Here is a 22423-nt window from a genome sequence, read left to right as displayed (position 1 = left end):
TGATATTCCGATCATATCAGTAAGTTCTTTAACAGTCAACCGACGATTTTTTAGCACTAACTCCTTCACTTTATTGCCGTGTTGGTCATCTGTTGACGTCGATGGTCGTCCGGAGCGCTCCAAGTCATCAATACGTTCTCGACCCTCTTTGAAGTCTTTGTACCACTTATAAACATTTTTCTACGACATGGTCGAGTCACCAAATGCCTTCTGCAACATGCTAAACGTTTTCGCAGCCAAAATTTCATTCCGCAAACAAAATTTGATGGCACTTCTCTGCTCAATCAAATCAGACATTGTAAAAATCGAAAAATGCACTCTTGGTCGTTTGGTAAACACAAGCGTAAATATATTACTAATAATGACATTCACATGAAAGTTGGCCCAGATGTTAATAACAGTGCTGCCAACTCACGAAAAAAATTAATAGAGCGAAATTTTAATCCCGCGAAGTTTGATAAATAAATTCACCTTACTTTTTGCCCACAGTAGTATTATAAAAATATGTTAAATATATTTAATAAAAAAAATACAACAAAAACCACATAAAAAGAGTTTTGAAATTTTTTATAAATTTTTTTTTTTTGCAAAAATGTGTTATAAAAATATATTATATATTATAAATATAGCTCCTACTGCACCAAAAATCATATAAAAAAAATTTCGAACTTCGTATAGTTCGTCAAATTTTTATTAAAAGTTCAAACTTTTTAGTTATAATTTTTACAAGAATTTGAGGTATGCAGTTTTATGGCTCATTGAATTCTTATATAATAAAGTGCATGCTTTTACTGGTCCAAAACTGCTTTGAATTCTGACAATTTTTTCTGCTGGCGGTGTTGGGTGTTTTCTTCCATATAAAAACACAAAATGTGGAGTAGGCGTTAAAGCGAGAAAATTCACTAGACCATGTCCGAAAAAAATTCTCAAAAATCAGAGAGGTTTGTGGTCGCCAAGCGGACAATATAAAATGGGCCGACGTACTACGATTGAACAGCGAGAACTGGTCATTAAAGCAAGTCGGAAAGTTGCAGCGAAAAATTGCGGAAATAGTTTGTTTGAGTAGTGCTGCAGTACAAAGTATTGTTGAACGTTTCGTTCATGAAAATCGGGTGCAAAATAAAGGCCGATGTGCCCCAAATAAAATTTTTGACGAACGTGTTGACCATTTAATTGTTCGAAAAATAAAAGAAAACCCAACGCTATCGGCTCCAAAACTGCTAAACGAAATTCAGCAGGAAGTGGGCAAATCATGTTGCATCGAAACAGTGCGACGGGTACTACGTGAAAAGGATTTTATTGGTCGAGTAGCACGAAAGAAGCCATTCATAAATGGAAAAAAAATCAGCTGAGCCGAGTTGCCTGCGCCAGAGAGCTCGAAATTAAAGATTGTGATTTCTGGAAAACGGTAATATTTTCTGGCCAGTCCCAATTCAACCTATTCGGCTCAGATGGGACGTCTTACGTCTGGGGGAAACCTAATACAGAGCTCCACAAAAGCAACATAAAACCGACTGTGCAACATGGTGGTGGCAGTGCAGTGGTATGGGCAGCCATTTATGTCAGCAGACGGAGTAGGAAATTTAGTGTTTGTCGAGGGTATTATGGACAAAACAATGTAGCTCAATATTCTAGAAACTACTCCAAAGTGCTGCGAAACCTGGAACATCTCAAGATTTCCGTTTCTACCAGACAATCGTGCAGACATAGCTCATATGGAACTGTCCACATTTAATGCAACCACCGGCTCAATCACCTGATATGAACGTCATGAAGAATTTATGGTCATTACTGGAAACAAAAATCCGCACACATCACATAAACAGTAGAGATCAGATAAAACCCGTAATTTTGGAGGAGTGGAACAAAATCGGACCGGAAGTAACGAAAAAGCTAGTGGAGAAAGGTAAAAGCTGTTCATAAAGCCAAAGGATACCACACAAAGTACTGAATCATTTTTAAATCATTAGTTTAACTTAAATTTAAGAAAAAATTAATACTGCATGAAATAAGCTGTGACATAAAATTTTGAACTGTTCTGTGTTTTTGTTTTTTACATTTTTTATTTAAGGCTAAAAAAATATATGAAATACCTTTTTTATACTGCAACTGCGTATAAATTATTTGGTATTTAAATTGTTCCAAAAAAATTTTAGCTTTCAAAATACAGCATTCGAAGTTTTAGTATTTCGCCTGCATCAAATAAGCTGTGAGCCACGTATGTAACTGTGCATGTCTGCTCATAAAATCCGCCAAACAGTCGACTCATGAATGCTTAAGGGGGAGCCTGGTTTATAAGGTCAAAAAAATCAATATTTTTTCGTTTTAAGCGATTCCTAATATATTTCAGAATATTCACACAAGGTAACAGAGCCTAATTCTCAATATTTCCGTAGATACAAAGCCAAGGGTAGGCGAGCGTTAGGTAGTTACGCTGTGACCGGACAGCTATAGTACAAACTTTATCTTCTTTTCTCGACTTTTCATTTTTATGATTTCTTTGAATTGGCGTACATGAATGAAAAAAACTAATGAACCTTTTGAAATGAGTCATAGCTTGCTCCCTTCAGTATTAAACTTTCTTCTATTTCAACTAACAAAATAGATAAAAAAAATTTTTCAAGAAGTGAATTTTTTTTTTTATAGAAAGGCATTTTTTTCTTTATTTAAAACCTCAAAAAAGTTGAAATTTTGGAATTTCTCTCCGTTTTCTTAGTTCATCTAGAATAAAAAATCATGATAATTAGAAATCCTTTTGAATTTTTTGCTTTAGATAATAATTACGAGCTGTATCTTGTACGCCAATTGGAAACTCCAGCGTTACAGCACTCTACTAATTTCTATGTTAAACATTTTTCTCAACTTATTTTAACCAGTACAAAAATTTTTTATACTTTTTAAATGTTCATCAAAAGATAGAAAAAAATTTGCAGTAATAAATTAATTTTTTCCTTAAAAAAAAAATTGCAAAGAGATGCAATTTTTAGACCTCATAAACCAGGCTCCCCCTTAATTGTTGAGAGCGTCAAGATATCGGTGCTCAAGGTTGTTCAGTAGCATTTTGCGCTGCAGAAGCAATGTTCTCAACACAACGTTTAGTTATTGGTCTGTCAGTTCCTTTTCTATTCTCGAAGGAACCACTATCTTGAAATTTTTTCACCAACCTCCAAAGCGGTTTCTCTTGAGCTGTTACTTCGTAGTTACGTATTCCCAGCTTCTTAAGATCGTCTTCCACTGCGTCTATCCAACGGTTCCTCGGTCTGCCTTTGGCCTTCACGCCCATTAGCTTTCCTGTCAAGCTTTAAACAAAAGTCGGGACTTGAACAAGTTAAGGTGGGCGTAATACGCTTTGTTGGCGGCGTTGATGCGATCCCTGACGGCAGAAGTTGAATCACCGCTACATGCGTACATAACTCCTAGGTACTTAAAATGCTGCACTGCCTCAAAAGTATAGGCTCCCACATGGAAATTTGGTATCTGTGCAGGCTGCCTCGATTTCAACAGATATTTGGTTTTGCCCTCGTTCACAAAAAGGCCAATATCGTTCGCAATTTTGTTAATTTTTAAGAAAATTTCTTTTAAGTCATTCCTATTTCTTGAGGGAATAGCGATGTCATCTACATAAGCACATACTTATGTATGTATTTGGGTTGTTTTAGTTATCAAGGTGATAACTGAGCAAACCAAATTTGAGAAGAAATGAACATGTCCAAACATGAAGATTCAAAGCAATTCAAAACAGTAGTAGTAGACAAAAACACGCAAAATAAAAGTAAGAGAAATAACAACAAGAAATGATGGAGAATGGAACGCCTATCATCTTAGCGGCTACGTATTGTCGTTGCAATCTTGTTGTTAACAGGGAACGCCGACTGCAGGTCAGTGATCGGCAAGTCATAACGCGCCGAGTGCTCTCTGAGTGCGTGTGTACATACTCTCTAAGCAGCGCACATCAACAGGTAGAAGTGTTCTAAGCATGATAAAATAAATACAAGGGTTTGCCATTCCAAGCAAAATCGTGAGAATAGCCTTTGTTGTAACGTCACAGCGGTGTTGCCAGCAGAATTCTGCATGCACATGCATTCTTATAACCTAGACAGGCGGCGGTGGGTATTAATCGGGATTACCGAAGCAATTGATTCTGATTAAAATTTAGTCGTCTTGCTTAGACAGTTGTTAGATGGATTAGTGAATAGCTGATTTATTTATTGGATAGTTTTGTCAGTAAAAGATGCACCTCTGGCAACAAATGCTGTTATTAGCTGCCTTGTTTCTAAAAAATAATTATTTATTTTAAAAAAGGTCTTAGTTTCAATTTCTCAAACTGATCCGAAATATTAAAACAATTAATGTAATTTCGAACGAGTTAGTGCAAACTGGGGCACTGCATCTAGTCTTTCATGTTTTTCTCTTCACAATTTTGATAGTTTTTCACTCACAATAAATATCAGCTATAGTTTTTCGGCAGCACCGAAAACTTCCCTGATGCGCTTAAATGATGAGAATAAAGTCTAGTAGTTAATCCACATTAGTTGCCCTTAATTCCTGAGATAATTCCGAATTAAGCCATTAATCCCAATTTACGCCACCGTCTGTCTAGGCTATTACGCTCTTGCAATCAGTTGTTGTTTACACCACAGATGACAAGATGCGAACCTTTTTCTCGTAAGAGCGCTGTCCAAATGTGCATTTCTAGCCAATGATGCCACTCCAGAATAAATATTAATTGGGTATTTTCTAAACAAAAATTGGACCAGACCACTTTACACACAATGAAAAGAACACACAATCAGTGTAAAAAAAATGGGCAAAAATTCAATAATTCAATTCAAATGAACAAAGATAGCCCATAATTTGTTTTTTTTTAGTCTGCAGATGGCTTAACTTCCAGTAGAAGACTTTTTTGAAAAGTGCATGAAAAGTCAGAGAGATGGTTTCAGCCAGATCGGCATATTTATTTGTATTTTCGGGCATTCGTTTGAATGGAGGAAGTCGAGTGGTTTTCAAAAAATTGTCATTTTCCATCATAACAACGCACCAGCTCACGCCTCAACCGCTTACGCGATTTTGGCCGAGTTTAACCGACGCCAGTTGGATACACCAAGTCCTTCTCCACCTTTCCTCCTCTTCCTCTGCTACCACCAACTGGTATTGCATCTAATACTTTCAAAGCCGGAGTATTAATATCCATTCGGACGACATGACCCAGCCAACGTAGCCCTAGATCTTTACTCGCTGCGCTATGTCCACGTCATCCTCAGCAGTTCTGGTCGCAAAATTAATGGAATACTCATTTCACACTTTTTTTTGTATATTTTTGTGCACTCCGCTCGAGAGCATAGGGCCTCGACAAGACTCTGCACTGTTGTTTTTGCGCCGACCCACTTCCGTACAACTTTGCTTTGTTAAGCCTGCAGTTGACATCTTCGTCTACTCCGCCGTCTGTTGGGATAATGCAGCCGAGGTAGCAGAAGCTTTCGACGAATTCCACCCGGTCTTGCTTTATTGTGGTTGACTCTCATCGCATTATTCTTAGCGATGATGACCTCAGGTCCGACAGCGGTCTAGTCGTCTTCGTCTGGCTCATCTAAAGGTAGGCTCAGGAAACATGCTGTTTCGACGGGTTGGGTCCAGAGAGGAGAGGGGTGTTAGATGAGTAGGTTTTAGAGGGCATGTGAAAGGGTGGTTAGTGTCGTGCGGGGTATTTTTACATGCCGGACATATGTTTGGTATGTCGGAGTCAATTCTGGATAAGTAGGAGTTTAACCTGATACAGTTGTGCCAGCGTTACGCGAGCCTCACGGGGAAGCTGGAGCTCTTCATCTGCAATAGGTGGTGGTTGGCCTCAGATTACGGCAACCACAGGACGGGAGCTTAAGAAGGTGGTGACGGTCTTCCGGTGAATGCCGTTTATTGACTGTCTAAATACTGTCTGGTCCAGTAGATTTCTGTAAGTTTTGTCCTGGATCTCGTCGGCATAGTTTAAAAGGTGTGTCCTGACATGCCTAGGAGGCGGCTCTGGCTCAAATAGGTGTCTGCAAGGGTGAAACCTACGGTAACATCCCCGCAAGAACTGCTTGCTGAGCAGTTTATTGTGATCCATTACAGGGAGCATTTGTGCCTCATTGTGAAGGTGTTGAATAGGGGGCATCAGGAGGCAACCGGTCGCTGTCCGAATGGCAGTATTTTGACATGGCTTTAGCCGCTGCGTGTCACTAGTTCCACGCGACCAGACAGGCGCAGCATAGTTTAGAACCGGCCGACCAATTGCCTCAAATATCGATAGCAACATTTCCTTGTCTTTGCCCCAAGTGCTGCCAGCAAGCTATTTGAGGACCTTGTTGCGATTTTGAACCTTAGTGGCCATTACGGTTGTGTGCGCTGAGAAGGAGAGCAAACTTTCAAAGGTCTCACCCAAAATTTTGGGATTGTGAACCGTCGGAGTTTGTGTGTCGTCGTCTTTTACCTTGAGGGACAGTTTGACCTCCTTTGTCCAGGTGGTAAAGAGGGTCGCCGTGGATTTAGCGGGGGAAAGTTGGAGATTCCTCGCAGTGAAAAAGCGAGGAAGGTCGGTTAGGTAGCTGTTCACATTGGAGCACAGACCATCGATGTCATTGCCCGACGCCATTATCGTGCAGTCGTCAGCGTATGAAACCAGGGAGACTCCCCCTGATAATTGGGGGAGCTTCGAGATGTAGAAGAGCAAGGGTGAAAGGACACCATCCTGCGGTACACCCTACTTAATTTTCCTCTGCTTTGATATTTGGTCTCGAAAAATCACTGACGAGAGACGACCGCTCAGGTAGTTTGCGGACCACCTCTTAAGCCTTGGCGGGAGTGTCGATTGATAAATATCATCTAGTAGCGTGGAATGGCTAACTGTATCGAAAGCTTTCTTCAGGTCCAACGTGACTAGTCTGTCCGCTTTCGCTTGCATGTCAGTGAGTTTGTGAGGGCAGATGTTATCGGCGAAGTGAGGATACTCAAGATGTCTGGTGAAACTCCATACGATGCGTCTTTTATGCAGAGTCAATTCACTCATAACGTCGTCTAGGATTATGGCGAAGAGAAAGGGCGACAAAGGGCAGCCTTGGCCTCCGTCTGCGCTGGTGGTAAAGTGATCAGGTAGTTTAAAAGATTCACTGACAAGAAGCTCTTTGCAATATAACCCTGATTCTACACCGGTTTTCATTTTAGATTTAGATGATGGATCTGCTTTAAGCCATACCAGTCTAGAAGGGATTTTCATTAAGAAGCAGGGTTATTTCTCGTCAGATGTCGCCTTTTTTGATCAGATTCACGATGATGCCTTTTGTTCCAGACGGAGACAGCTTTTCATTGTGCCAGACGGCGGTGATGTGGGGATGCATACTTATAAATACAAAGATTTTATTACAATTTGTACATTTCTTTTTTGATCATAGCATAACATGATATTTGTACGAGTTCTCATGGAAGATTTTATGGTTACAAGTCGCTCGGAAAAATTTATAAAATGGATCTACTTTAATGGAGGGATTGATTCTAAGAGGTCCCCGATCTGAAAGTTTTCTAGTCTGCTATGTGTGTAGTTTACAAATTTCTTTTCTAGTTCTGTCTAAACTTTCTTAAAATGGTCCGTGAAACACTTCGACGAAAGCGAATATTTTGTTCCTCAGAGGCAAATATCCATATTGGTATTCTAAGGTTAAACACAGCTACTTGTGCCACTTGTTGCCACCACTGCCGTGCTAACTTTGTGCGCTTCTCCTCTTTTGGCTACCTTGTTTGTTGATCTTCTTCTCCACTAACCCCGTGGGGTTGATGAAAAATTGGCTAAACGGTCCCACAGCAAATACAACAATAATATGTAGCAAGCGCGTAGCTGGCTTAGAAAACCCAAAAAAGGCAATAAAAGCAGCTAAAAGCTAACAAATTTTTTAACAGCACAAATTTTGTTGAGTGAAGAAACTTCGTAGTAGTGGCACAGGCAAGAAGCAGAGGTGGTAGGAAAAGAGCGCAGCACAACAGTCGGCAGGAGCGAAATGAACACGAATATAACTGCGACCGTGCGTAAATATGTATGTATGTTCATTAAAGCCGGTCCCGGTGGCAACATAAAATAAAAGTCAAAGTAAACTTTATGCAATAGTAACGGTTTGCTTCAACGAAGGAAAAACAATTTCGCAGCGATGAAAATTTGCGCTTATATTTTAAAAATTTTTTTTTGTTAATATTTCTTTTATAAATTCTCTCTTAGCCTGAACTGCTGAAATAATAGACGCAAAAGTTTTTGCCTTTAAATATCTTGCTTTCTCTGGGAAATCGGAAATTGTTTCTATTTACCAGCTCTAATTTACCAGCTTTCTGCCACGATTTACTAATAGGCCTCTGCCCGCCTCCCCACTGCCTGCACGTGTAACAGGTTAATTTTCTTGCCACCAACCAGGCGCAACCAAAAATATGGTTGCTTGTGTATGTGTGAGTGCTGGTTGTTCCTACTATAATAGGCAATAAAGAATTTTACCAAAAAATGTACACAGCGGGACGAGCAGAAATATTTTGACTCAATGCAAAAACAAAGTTGTTTTAGTTTATGCGGGTTTAAGGGAAAAAATTATTGTAGAATAAAGTAGAAGAAATATAATTGAGTTAATGGCTGCAAATGGTTTCTAGAAAAATTAAAAATTATGTGATTTTAAAATTTTTGCGTGTACATTGAAATTAGCAAAGCGCAAAAAAAGGACGCAACTCTTCGTATTATTCATAATTAAATAAAAAAAAGGCATAAAATCACAAACCAGTTTGTACGGGTTGAAAATCTACTCTGTTTCATTGTGAAAATATTTTTCTGGTTAAATAAATCACCAGAAATAAATTTATGCACTCATAGCATTTAATAAAGTGTTTATTATAAAGTCAGCGCCTTAATGTATGCAACATTTTTATTGCGCACAAAATTTCTGGTGTTCATCAAAGCATAAGCGCATGTACACACACAAGTACACACATACATGCATACATACATACATGCATACATACATACATGCATGCATACATATACAGCTTTTATAATACACTCTCGCATTCCAGGTACATGTGTATGTATGTATGTATGTATGTATGTGTGTGCATCCACCACGAGGCTGGGCTGAAAAAGGAGTGCATGAATTGTGGTTAATTTCCGTAAAGTATGCAATAATTTTTCTTTGCTGATGGCAACCAGAAATGCCGAATGCAGTAAAGTGCAAACAATTGCAACGTAAAAGGAGAAGGCGACATTAACACATAAATATTTCTGTAAGTTCGTATCTACATATACAAAGAAAATGTTATGTCCTTGCAGGAAAAACAAAGATTGTGGCTTTTAAGAAAAATCTTCATCCGCGAGCGTTTCGTGAGCTTCGTAAAACTCGTGCAAACTGTAAAATAACAAAGCAAAAATAGAACACAGCATTACTCTTCTCCATATGAAGGAATTATTCAATATATGTTGGGGAAAGTGGGGCACCTGTGACACCTTTTTTGCTAAGCCATATTTCACGCATATTTTTCGAGAAAAGCGTAGATTTTAAAAATTGATCGTAACTATTAGAAATGAATCTTAATATTTAACTGGCCAAGTAGTTACAAAAAACAGTGTAATTACCTTATTCGGCCTCTTTTTAAAAAATAGCCTATTTGTCAAATGTGCCCGCCGGAGGGGTACCTTTGACTTTTAAATGAGCACATTTGACCATCGTGTTTTTTACTTTATTTTATACTTACAATAACGTAAAAAGCAAGACGTTATTTCAAAAAACGAAATAAATATATTTATTTCAACGAAACATAAACACAAGGTCTTTTTCCATCGAAGCTACATCAAAATAATACTATAGTAATAGGACTATGAATAAGTTCATGCGGTTTTACAACAGATGGCGTAACTTGATTATTATTCCATCGATCCACATTTCCAAACATTCATTGGAGAGCTACTGTCGTAAGGCACAAACGTCAGTATAAGTTTTTTATTTGAAGCGTAAACAACAATATTTTTACCACACTTGAAAATGTCGAATTTCGTGCCAAATAATGTGTTTTTGCGGGGAATTCTTCTTCATTATTTTAATATGAAGAAAAAAGCAGCCGAAAGTCATCGTATCTTGGTGGAAGTTTATGGTGAGCATGCTCTAGCTGAGCGAACGTGCCAGAAGTGGTTTGCACGCTTTAAAAGTGGTGATTTTGGCTTGGAAGACGAAGAACGCGAGGGTGCGCCGCCAAAGTTCATGGATACCGAATTGGAGGAATTGCTCGATCAAGATCCGGCTCAAACGCAAGAAGAGGTTGCAAAAACTTTGGGAGTTGATCAATCAACCATTTCCAAACGTTTAAAAGCCATGGGAATGATCCGAAAAGTAGGCCATTGGGTGCCGTATGAATTGAAGCCAAGAGACGTTGAACGCCGTTTTATGGCATGCGAACAACTGCTTCAACGGCACAAAAGAAAGGGTTTTTTGCATCGAATTGTGACTGGCGATGAAAAGTGGGTCCATTACGACAATCCAAAACGTCGGGCAACGTATGGATACCCTGGCCATGCTTCAACATCGACGTCGGCGCATGGCCTGAAGGTTATGCTGTGTATCTGGTGGGACCAGCTGGGTGTTGTGTATTATGAGCTACTGAAACCGAATGAAACGATTACGGGGGATGTCTACCGACGACAATTGATGCGTTTGAGCCGAGCACTGCGAGAAAAACGGCCGCAATACGCCGATAGACACGACAAAGTTATTTTGCAACATGACAATGCTCGGCCACATGTTGCACAAGTGGTCAAAACATACTTAGAAACGCTCAAATGGGATGTCCTACCCCACCCGCCGTATAGTCCAGACCTTGCGCCATCCGATTACTATCTCTTCCGATCGATGCAACATGGCCTGGCTGACCAGCACTTCCGTAATTACGATGAAGTCAAAAAATGGATCGATTCGTGGATTGCGGCAAAACCGACCGAATTTTTCACAAAGGGAATCCGTGAATTGCCAGAAAGATGGGAAAAAGTAGTAGTAAGCGATGGACAATACTTTGAATATTAAATTTGTAACCATTTTACGTCAATAAAGTTTCAAAAGTTTGTAAGAGAGAACAAAGGTAATTAAAAAGTATTTGATTATTTAATATTGCAGTCTCCAAAGTTAACATCATATAAATACTTCGTCCGGCATCGAGATGTGCCAGCTGGATTAGTTCAATTTCACTTCTTGAAACTAGTGCGATGTCTTCTACGTTTGGTCTTACAAACATGCAGTTAAATGCTGCAAATCTCCGTAAATAGCTTACGTTAAAAGCCCTATTACTGAACTTTTCCGTTGTTGCACCAATATAGTGCAATGGCTTTTGATTTTTAGGAGCAAATTAAACCAGAACAAAATCTCCTATCTCTAATATATCTTCGTTGGTTAATTTCCATTTAGATACGTCGTTATCTAAGATGTCATGATTTCCTTCGTCGTGGGAAATAGATCCAATGGAATTAATGGATTCACAGCAGGAAACGTTATCTTCATTTTCTTCAGTCGTATAAGACTCAATTACGTCATATTTTATGGATTTTTTCTTTAAAAGCGTTCGCTTTTTTTGATGAAAACACAATAGTTCGCTTTACGTTATGAATATTTTTTTTTCTTTGTTAGGTTTCATCATCTTCTCTTTCTCATCTGAAATGATACGGGATGTTGAACTTCTGGCCGTTTTTTTAGAGGCACACAAACGTTTGATTGGGCGAACCATTTCAGGAGTTCAGTTTTGGGCCGAATCGCTTTGTGGGCTTTCTTGCACGTTTATTATATTTTGTCTGTTTTCTACGTTTTCGCTGACATTAATAACTGGGCGAGATTCTTCTTCCGGCAAGTCTTCCAACGTAAACATATCATCACTAAAAATGTGTGAGTTAAAGAGATAAATACCTATACTTTTAAACCTTTTCAATATATTTTCTGACGAGAATGTCCTTTGGAAAGGATGATTCGTTAATTTTGCCACGTCATAAATAGCTATTTGTTTTCCGATGTTTGAAGCAGTAAAATCGTTGAAGCTCTTTCGGCAAAGTTGTTTAAATGGTCCGAATATGGACACATCTAAGGGCTGTAAACGGTGCGAAGTATGAGGTGTAAAAGATAGCATCACAATTCCATTATCTCTGCAAAAGTTAATGCTTTCGAGACTACAATGAGATGAATGCTTATCTAGTAAAACGAGAATGGGCTTATCTTTTGAACAATTAGTGCTGCATTTTATATGCTTCACTACTTCGATAAATATTTAGCTCTGAAATCATCCAGCCAGATTTTGAGTTCAGAGCCAATGAACCTGGGAAGAATCCATTTGTGAATCTTTCGTTGAATCGTATACGAGGAAGCACATACACCGTGGGCAAATGGTTTCCACTGGCACATAAAATTCCAACCATGGTTACTAGGCTTCCACGCTCTGCTGAGGAGGCTTGAGACACTGTTCTCTGACCTTTTCAAGCAAGAATCTATTTAAAAAAACAGGAAACCGATATATAATAAATTTTCTAGGTAGGTATCATACTATGTGTCTTGTCGCAGATGAGCTGAAATATTTACCATAGGAGGTTCCAAGACCGTAGTTACTCCAGTTTCATCTAAATTATATATGTAGTCAGCAAGCTGCTCTTCGAGTTTCTTTGTGAAGAGTTGATGCGATGAATATTAAATGTTGTACAATAATTCATCGTCCGAATGACTATTACTAGAGCCCATCGTAAGTTTAAGTGGACCTTGCCATTTCATCCGCATTATTAATGTCGTTCTTTTGATGCCGTATATTTTTGCTGCCGAAGTTTGTGTCTAAACTCTATTTTTTTACATCATTCATGGCTTTTTTAATATTTTCTTCATTTATTTCTTTTCCAGATGACTTTTTCTTATAGTTCGTACCATTACTGTACAAAATGCATATATAATTAAGCCAAATTACTTTCAGTTACCAAACATATTAAGATAATTATAACATGGGGCACATTTCACATTCGTCAAAAGTACCCCACACTCAAAAGTCAAATGTGCCCCAAATGACTTTATCCCCATTCATTGTTTTGATTATTTTATTCTTAAAAACTTATGGTTACTTACCGATTTTTTCTCAAAATTGAAATCCCAAAGCACCAGTTAATAACTTTAGCCTTTAGAAAACAATTGCTTTTACTTCAAAAAATGCTTACGTAGCGCTACATAAAAATTACATCACCCAATCGAAAATCACTGAAACACGTGTTGCTCCGCTGAGCATTTAAGGAGAACTGCTAAACTACATATAACCACATGTTCTTATATTAGGCTGCGTACACTTCTGTATTTGTGAAGTTTTTGAATCATTTTGACACCGAAAATGTTACAGTCAATGCTGCCCCATAGTCACAGGTACCCCATTTACCCTACCTTTCAGCCGCATGAGCTACACAAGCAGAGGGATGCTACTTCGAATCATGCCATCATAGCAGTTCTAGTTGATTGATAAATTGTTGCAGCTGCCGCTGGAGCCCACAAATGGAAGCCGATTTTCAAGCACAGCTCAAATTTGTTAATGTACTCCTCGCAGAACTAGCCAACGTTCCTATTGAAATTCAACAGTCAATCAAATTTCGGTATTTACCAATGGATTTAGGTAAGATATAAAAGTCGAAGGCCGCCTTTTACAAAGCGTGGAGCAATAACAGAAGAAGTAGGTCCATCGCTTTTTTTCCACTTCAGCATTCTAGAGGCTTCCAAGGTATACACCAAAGGACTCCCTATAGCTTTCCGCACGTCGCTGTATTGCCCTCTTAGAGATCTGACGATGGTAGATGTACAGCTGTTTTCACAAAGTTTTAACTATTTATTTATTTTTCACTAAAGTCTTTTACAAAAACGTAGCTCATACTACAACAAAAACTACTTCAATCTTCTACAGCCTGGGTTAGTGCGCCAACTCAAATCCCATCTACCTTCTCCATTATATCAACAGCTCTGGCTGGCTGTAGATATCTGCCGGTTGGAGGTCTCAAAATGGTATTCAAACGATGCTTTAGTGGCGCTTCAGTGGTGCAGAGTAGTACTTGAACCATTTGACCTACTTACCTACGACAAAAGCAATATAATTTAAAGTATCAAAATTTGTACAAAATTTTAAAAAATTTACGGCATTTCCATCGAAAGGTCAAACTAGTAAATTAGAATATTTAAAAAAAGTTCGAGGATGCATTTTCTTAGCTCCACTAACAAAGTGGAAATTCGAAGTAGCTCGTGTTGGTCTTTGGTATTTGTTTTGCACGCGGTCCTGTGCATTTTACACATATAAATAAAATTTCGAGCAGCCTCTACATAGAGGAAAGCACAAAACAATAAACAAGGTAGGTAGGTAGGTAGGTTGGGTGGTTGTCGTAAAGACACACTTAGACCTTTCGCAGGTCCATTGTGATACCACTGGAGCTTATCCTTACCCTACGTGTTCCTTTTCAAACCATCCGGTAACAACAAACAAAGAATATCAAAAATTAAGTCAAAATTATAAGTACTCTAAACTGGCACAAAATTACCCCAAAATTCAATAGAAAGCTGACTTGTCAGAATTTCGTGTCGACTAAAAAGTTTGAAATATCGGTGAACATTTTTTGAATTTTAAATTTTTTGAATTTTAAAAATTTTACGTAAAGGTGGAAAATTTAAGTTATATGAAATATGTTGTAGTATGAAGAAGATTTTTTTAAAAATAAAAATAAAAATATAAATAATTAAATGAAAACAAATAAATAGTAAAAACTTTGCACTATGTCGTGTCACAGTATTTTCTACAAAGGAAAAAATCAAGTATCTTGCAGTTATTGAAATTTTATAGGTTTAAAGACAAAGAAAATTTAGGATGAATGTTGAGCGTGTGGAAGGACTTCTCGCCATCAATTAGTACTGTAAAAAGATGGGTTGCTGAATTGAAACGGTGTCGTACAAGCCAAGCAGAAGATCCATGTCAAGGACGTCCTGAAACAGAAAACACACAGGATATCGTATTGGAAAATCATCGAGGGACTAAAAGGGATTTAGTAGAAGCCCTAGGCTTCCTAAAACTGGTCAAAAGCAAATGGGCTAATCGTCAACCCTAATAAAACTGAACTCATCTTATTTACCAGGAAACATAGAATTCCAAAAAAACCTCCTCCGACTCTAGGTGGTACGGCACTGTCATTTGATGAAGCCCCAGGTCAAATACTAGAAAGAAAACTGATATGGAAGTCAAATGTCGAAAATAGAGTAAAAAGAGCGACAATAGCACTCTACTCTTGTAAACAGCTAATAGGACTAAGTTGGGTTCTCTCCCCATCTATGGTATATATATTGGCTTTACAGCGATTGTAAGACCAATCCCAACATGCGGTATACTAGTATGGTGGCCAGCCTTAAGTAAGATATATGTATATTACATGGTACATGTACAAAGAATGCCCAGTCTTTGCATCTGGAGGCCCTTAGGACCAGAGGCACTAAATATTATGCTTAACCTATTACCAGTAGAGCAATCCGACAAGCAAACAACTGACAAGGCAGCTCTCAGATTAAGAGAAGCCGGTATACTCAGAACGAACCAGAAAAGACACTCTTCAATTAAAAAAAAAACAAAAATCCCCTGCATTCCTGGTACAACGGATTTCTACAAGACGGATATGAACTGAAATAAATCCTTCATCACCGCATTTCCTTCCAAAGAGGAACGGGATAGCGGACTTATTGTTAGAGAAAATGATATAAATATCTATACAGATGGCTCAAAACTAGACGACAGAGTAGGTGGAGAGACTTAGGTAGGTAGGTAAAATGGTTGAAGTGCACCTGGCACTCCTCAAGTAGCACTTAAGCGCCGTTTTGATACCATTATAAGACCTCCAACAGGCAGATATCTGTTGATGTAATGGAGAGAATTGATAGTATTTAAGTTAGCGCACGGCCCCAGGCTGTCGAAGAAAGGAGCTCGCAGTGACCTTAGTCGTCTAGCTGCCAAACCCGGATATTTACAGAGAAATGCTCTACAGTCTCCTTCTCTGAAAGGTCCCCACAGCTTCTGCAATGGGAGTTAAATGGTAACGCTAGCTTTTCCGCGTGTGTGCCACGTCCAATGACCGGTAAACGCAGCTACGAGTTTGGAAATTGAATGGCGAGGAGTCCAAAGAACTTTCTAAGTCCTTCGTATAACATATTGAGGCCAAAGGGTTTTCGAAATAGCACTTGAAGAAATGGAGCTCCATCTTTTCTGCGCTTTCCTGAGAAATAATTGGTGCAGTTCCCCTTTAACAACTGTCAAGGAGATGCCGATGACCGGGTAGGACGTCTTTGAGGCCAATTCAGTGTCCTTCTTGGCAAGCTCATCATCAATTTCATTTCCCTCTAGGTTCCTATGTCCTGCAACCCAGATCAGAGAAATGTAACCTGCACACCCAAGAGATTTGATCTCTTCTTTACATGAGTTTACTAATTTCGTTCTGCCGCATGGCGTCGTCAGAACCTTATAAAATCTTAATATCTCCCTCGCTCTCGCGTTCCCTAAGCATTTTGCATGCTTGCAAGATCTTATACTTGAAAACCACTAGAGGTATTCTGCACTTTAAAGTACCTAGATAGATAAATTGGCCGATTTAGAGAAAACCTTTGCTCCGACTCCCGATTCCATCTTGGAACCGTCTGTGAAGACAGAGGTGCAAGCTTTGGTGCAGTAGCGGCCAACATTAAAAAGTACATGCCATGAATGGTTCAACACAAAAATTATAAAGATAGCCCAATCAATTTGAAATGTTGTTGTTTTATTTCTATTTAAAACCCGATGATCACCCTTTATTACTGTCATCATAAACCACATAAACGTGAAAAGTTGAAAATATTTGTGTATGATTCAGTATGCATGTATTCCAGCCCAAAATCGACTAGTTACGGTCTAGTTGGGACACGCGTATCCCATTTACTGCAAGCCCTTCATTGTACTAAAGTATGAAATCTATATATATAAATCAGCGTACATTTGTGTGCAAGTGCATGCAATATTGATTACTTCACAGCCACCTTCCCTTCAGTTGCGTTCGCTTGCGTTCCTCTCCGCACTGTTTTTCTTTTCCAATATTCTTGCATCAGTGTAGTTTTTACGGTTTTGTTGTTAAGTTTTTGTTGTACATATTTATAGGTGTTTCTTGTAGTTGATTTGTTTTCTTTTATTGCCACTGCGGCACTCATTGCACGTTCATCAATATAAATCAAGCGTCGACAATGAATTGAGTCGTTTCTGCATCCATTTACGTTAACTCCGATAAATATGCAACAAAGAAATATTAACGATTTCACTGGAGGCCGAGAGATATGCGCCGATGTTAAGTTGCTGTTAATATTTCGCTGTAAATGGCTGGTAAAAATAAAATGTATTTTTGAAAATGTGATTTAACTTTTTAAAGACTCTTAAATTCTTAATGCATATAAATCGAAGATTTAAAAGATTTTAATAAAACGGATTACTTTCTATCGATGGTGTAGCTGACGGGTGTTGTTGATTGACTGCTGCGCCATATAAAGTAATATTTTGGAGACAAAAAATCTGTTTTTCGACAATTGAATTTCAATGCAGTGCTAAAGAGAAATGTCGAACTAAGTAAACATAATTTTTTTTTTTTTTTGTGATTGCTTGTCTTTGAGTGAAATTTTAGTAAAAAAACAAAAACATGTATAGTGAAAAGAGGTTCAATTTTTCATGCAATTCAATGACGTATACATGGAAGATATTTTTTTCACTAAAATCTTATTAGTGTAATAGCATTTTCTCAGCAATTCGAAGAACAAATTGTTTTCCTTACATAAGTGGCTCAAGAGATATGCGATAATCGAAATGACACAAAAAAATATTGCGCTGGCGATTTACCCTAAAACAATAAGTAAATTGGCTCGGTTTCGAGCGGCCTTTCTATAATACATAAATGAAAAATGAGAATCTGTTCTATCGATTTACATAAAAAACCTCACCTTCTAGTATCAACTGCAAATTTATAAATTTTTTAAAAAAGTTCACGAAAATGTTCATGCAATTTTGTATTAAAATAAGAGGGTCGTTTCTTAAGATACAACAGGAAGCAATAAAAGCAATGTGTAGACTCCATAAATACTATGGTTTTTGGCACGAAGATGGAACTTCGGGACACAGAGAAATCTTTAAGTTGCTATCTGAGCAGTGTCCACTGTTTTTGGCACCTAAAGACGATGTCAGATGCATGAGCAATGGAGCAATCCAGAATGCATGCAGGGAGGTTTGACGGATATTTTCTTTACCAATGGGTTCAAGAATGAAATAGGGTCAATGATACTTAAACGATAGTAACAAGAATCACTATGCTGTGGGGGAAATGGCAACTGTTTTTCATACGGAAGTTTTTGCCATCCTGAAAGTAGCCGAATGGATGATCGAGAGGAGATGGAGCGGGAAACAGATAGTCAGGCTGCACTGAGGGCACTGGAGAACGCGACGCAACCCTCAAAGATTGTTCAAGAATGTAAGAAGAAGCTTAATTCTGTCACAAGACAGAACAGGCTTGTACTTATATGGGTTCCAGGGAACTCCGGGGTTCAAGGAAACGAAATCGCCGATGAATTGGCCAAACGTGGATCAGCGGTTCCCCCACAAGGGCCAGAACTAATAATCGAAATCAGTTCAGCAGGAATCATGAAATGGATCAGCAATTATGTATGCAATTTACATAAAGAGCGATGGTCCGGTGTAGAACGCTGCAGAACTGCAAAGTGTTTTGTGACAATTCCGAACAAACTTTCTACTACAACTTGGAAGAAAAGACGTTCGGTTGTTGGTCGGTATTATTACAAAACACACTCAATGAGGTCAGCATATGACCACCCTTGAAATCATTGAGGACCCGATGAGCCTGTCGTGCTTGGAGGAGGCGGATAGCACTGAGCACTTTCTCTGTGAGTGTGCTGCCTTTGCTACGGTACGGCTACGAGTTTTGGGTTCCGATGTCATGAGAATGAGTAATACTCGTTCTCTAAAACTGGAGGATATTTACAGATTTATCAAAGAATCTGGAAAATTATCACAGGACTAACTATCTCTATCTGTGTCTCTCTTCTTTCCTATCTCTTTCTCTTATTCTTTTCTCCTTCCCTCCTTGACTATCTACCCCCCCTTTCCAATGGGCTTTTTAGCCTGCGTGCTTTAGGAGCCACCAAATCTCCTGGTGGTCCTTGGATCGACCTTTTCAAATTTCAATTTCAAGCCAAGTTCCTTACACAAAATTGTTCACGTAGTCGAAGGACAAAAGCCAGCAAACTGCAGATGTCAACGATTCGACTTTACGGTGTTTTCTTCAACGCCCCGCGAACAGATTTATATTAATTGTTAGTTTTTCAAAATAAGTTTCTAAAGCTTGGAAGCATCGCTCTAACGTTAAACGATGACTTGCCAAACCTTACTGAACAGAAATGTCAACACAATTTGCCATTCTCAGCTGATAGTTCTTAAGCAGCTAAAAACAACACCCTTTATATATATTTTGGTCCAAATTTTTTTTTTTTTTTACTCCGATACATATTTTTTTAAATTTAAAATTTTAATAAATGAGTACACTATCTTTCCAGGAGAACGCGGATATGGTGCAAACAAAGAATTATTCACTCTGTGTTAGGCGGGATAAACGTGGAAAATGTGTTAGCGTGGAAAATGTAGTCCCAATGAAGAGGTATATGCTAATGAACTGAGATTGCCTAACTTTTCTGAGACCCGCTTTTCAACAGTGTATATATTTTATTTATTTATTTATATAAATAGTACATAGTAAGACTAAGGTCTCTTAATAGTACTTCAACAGTATTATATACAACTGGAATATTTTTAACATACAAGTTTCTTAATCTAAATTTTACACCAGTTCATTAACAAATCAATCCAATATATTTAACTTACGATAATAATAAGAAAAAAGAAGTAGTAGGAAAAGAATAGAACGATTTAGAAAAGAAAAAACAAAAGTAGTAATTAGAGAATGTAGAGAGAAATTTAATGCCCTAATTCAATGCAGTCAAGCACTTTTAAAGTAATTATAGACTTGTGTCCTGTTGTTAAATCTGTTAAGTCCAGCTTTCACAGTGTCGGGTAATGAGCTCCACAGAGTTAATGAAAAATAATCTAGATGATGCTAGGTAATTAAATGTTGGAACGATGAATTTGTTGTGTCTGCGAGACCTTACAGGTATCAACTTCTCTGTCAGATAGGGAGGTGACTTGAGTAATGTAAGTTTGCACATAAATATTGGGTAATCAAAAAAGTCTTTTCGTATTTGTAATCAAACTTGAACTCATTTTTTTATATTCATAATGAACTTTATTAAACCAAATATGTGCCATTTTGGTCGCCCACCTTTTGCCATTTTTCTTCTATAGACATTATTCCATCAGTGTAAAACTTTTGTGGTTTCTCGGGGAAAAACTGCGAGAAGTAATTTTCACAAGCTCCTATTGAAGCCAACTTTACTCCATTAAGGGAGTTCTGCATTGACCGAAACAAATGGTAGTCCGATGGTGCAAGGTCAGGGCTATATGGTGGATGCATCAAAACTTCCCAGCCAAGCTCTCCGAGTTATCAAAGATGTGTGTGACCTAGCGTTGTCCTGATGGAAGATGACGCCCTTACTGCTGATCAGTTCTGGCCGGTTTTTTTCGATTGCTTGCTTCAATCTCATCAGTTGTTAACAGTAAAATGTAGAATCAATCGTTCGAGTAGGTTGGAGCAGCTCATAGTGGATGATTCCTTTCCAATCCCACCAAACACACAGCATAACCTTTCGAGGCATCAATCCTGGCTTTGCGACCATTTGTTGAGCTTCACCACCCTTGCACCATGATCTTTTTCGCATTGTCGTACTTGATCCACTTTTCCTCTCCTGTTACCATTCGCTTCTGAAATGTTTCGATTTCATTTCATTTCAGCAAAGAATCGCAGATGTTATTTCGGCCCATTAAATTTTTCACAGACAATTCATGTGGTACCCAAACATTGAGCTTCTTTTTGTAACCAGCCTTTTTTAAATGGTTCGAAACCGTTTGGTGATGAATGTTTAGTGCCTTGGCGATGTCATGGCAGCTTATGTGACGGTCCTGGTCAATCTTTTCCATAATTTCATCGACTTTTTCAACGATAGGTCGACCGGAGCGAAGTGCATCTTTCACATCGAAATTTCCAGAACGGAAGAGAGCGAACCATTGTTATGCTTCACGACATTTTCACAAATTTCATTGGTGGCTTGCGTGGCATTCTTCCCTTTTTATACAAAAATTTCAAAATATAGCGAATTCCTTCATTATTTTCACTCATTTTTGAACAGCTATAGCTTCAACTTCTGCGAATTTAATTTTTTTTTAGTTAAATGAAGCTTAAAATGTCGCCTTTCTAACACCATATGATATGACACAATGTGATTGGTAGGACTGGAGATAGATGACTCTAACGACATCTATTGACAAAATACGAAAAGACTTTTTCGACTACCCAATATGCAATTTCTAGCATTTCTGTTAAGGCCACAGCCCAGTAACCTTAATCGCCAGACAGATATATGATCGTATCTACCAATCCCATATGCTATACATACCGCGTGGCGTTATTAAATGCCACATTAAGTTTATGGCAAGATGTGGAATCAAGTTTGCTGTATATCACCTCAGAGTAGGTAATGAGAGGCATAATTAGCTGGCGTGATTGTCGCAGAGACTCTCAGCTTACGCAATGTAGCATAAATATTCCGCACAACCCTATTTATATAATCAGCACAGGTAAGATTTGTTTTAAGAACAAACCCTAAATTTTTTTACCTTATCCATAAAGGTAAGGGAACTAGTACCTATCCACAATTTAGGGATAATGTCAACATACACCACACTATTACATATAGACATATGGGATAGGTAAGACATATGACTTTGACGCGTTCAAACATAAAGAGTTTTCATTAGCCCAAACAGAAATAGCAGACAAATGACTGTTTATTTTGAAACATAAATCTTCAACGAGACCAATACGACTGGACAACTACAATTTTACATATATCATCAGCATACGCATGGAAACTCACATACTGACAAACGGTAAAAACATCAGTGACAAAAAGACTAAATAGAAGTGAACCAAGGATAGACCCTTGGGGAACACCAGTGCGTACATATCTAGGCTGAGATGTTAGTTTTCTAGTCTTAGCCTTCTGCGTTCTGCCACCAAGGTAGCTGGCCATGAGCTTCACCGCACTGCCTTTGAAGCCGAAATAGTGTTTAAGCGTCAAACATAGCAATTTGTGATCCACTGTTTCAAATGCTTTAGAAAAATCAAGTCACCGTTGTCAAAACTAATTCTAATATCGTCCAGTAT

At 38.3% G+C, this 22423-nt stretch overlaps 1 protein-coding gene across 1 annotated transcript; it reads right to left on the bottom strand.

The window, feature by feature from the left end:
* Positions 1-16854: 16854 nt before the first annotated feature.
* LOC129237598 (uncharacterized) lies at positions 16855-21745 on the bottom strand. The gene is made up of 3 exons (XM_054872435.1): positions 21654-21745; positions 17520-17630; positions 16855-17409 (listed from the first exon to the last, which is right to left on the bottom strand). Exons 1-3 carry the CDS (start codon positions 21743-21745, stop codon positions 17061-17063), a joined length of 552 nt encoding a protein of 183 aa, XP_054728410.1. The 3' UTR covers positions 16855-17060.
* Positions 21746-22423: the final 678 nt, after the last annotated feature.

The sequence above is a fragment of the Anastrepha obliqua genome, chromosome 1 (assembly GCF_027943255.1).
Source record: "Anastrepha obliqua isolate idAnaObli1 chromosome 1, idAnaObli1_1.0, whole genome shotgun sequence".
Classification (NCBI taxonomy): domain Eukaryota; kingdom Metazoa; phylum Arthropoda; class Insecta; order Diptera; family Tephritidae; genus Anastrepha; species Anastrepha obliqua.
The sequence above is the reverse complement of the archived record's forward strand: the minus strand, read 5'-3'. Positions and strand labels throughout refer to the sequence as shown.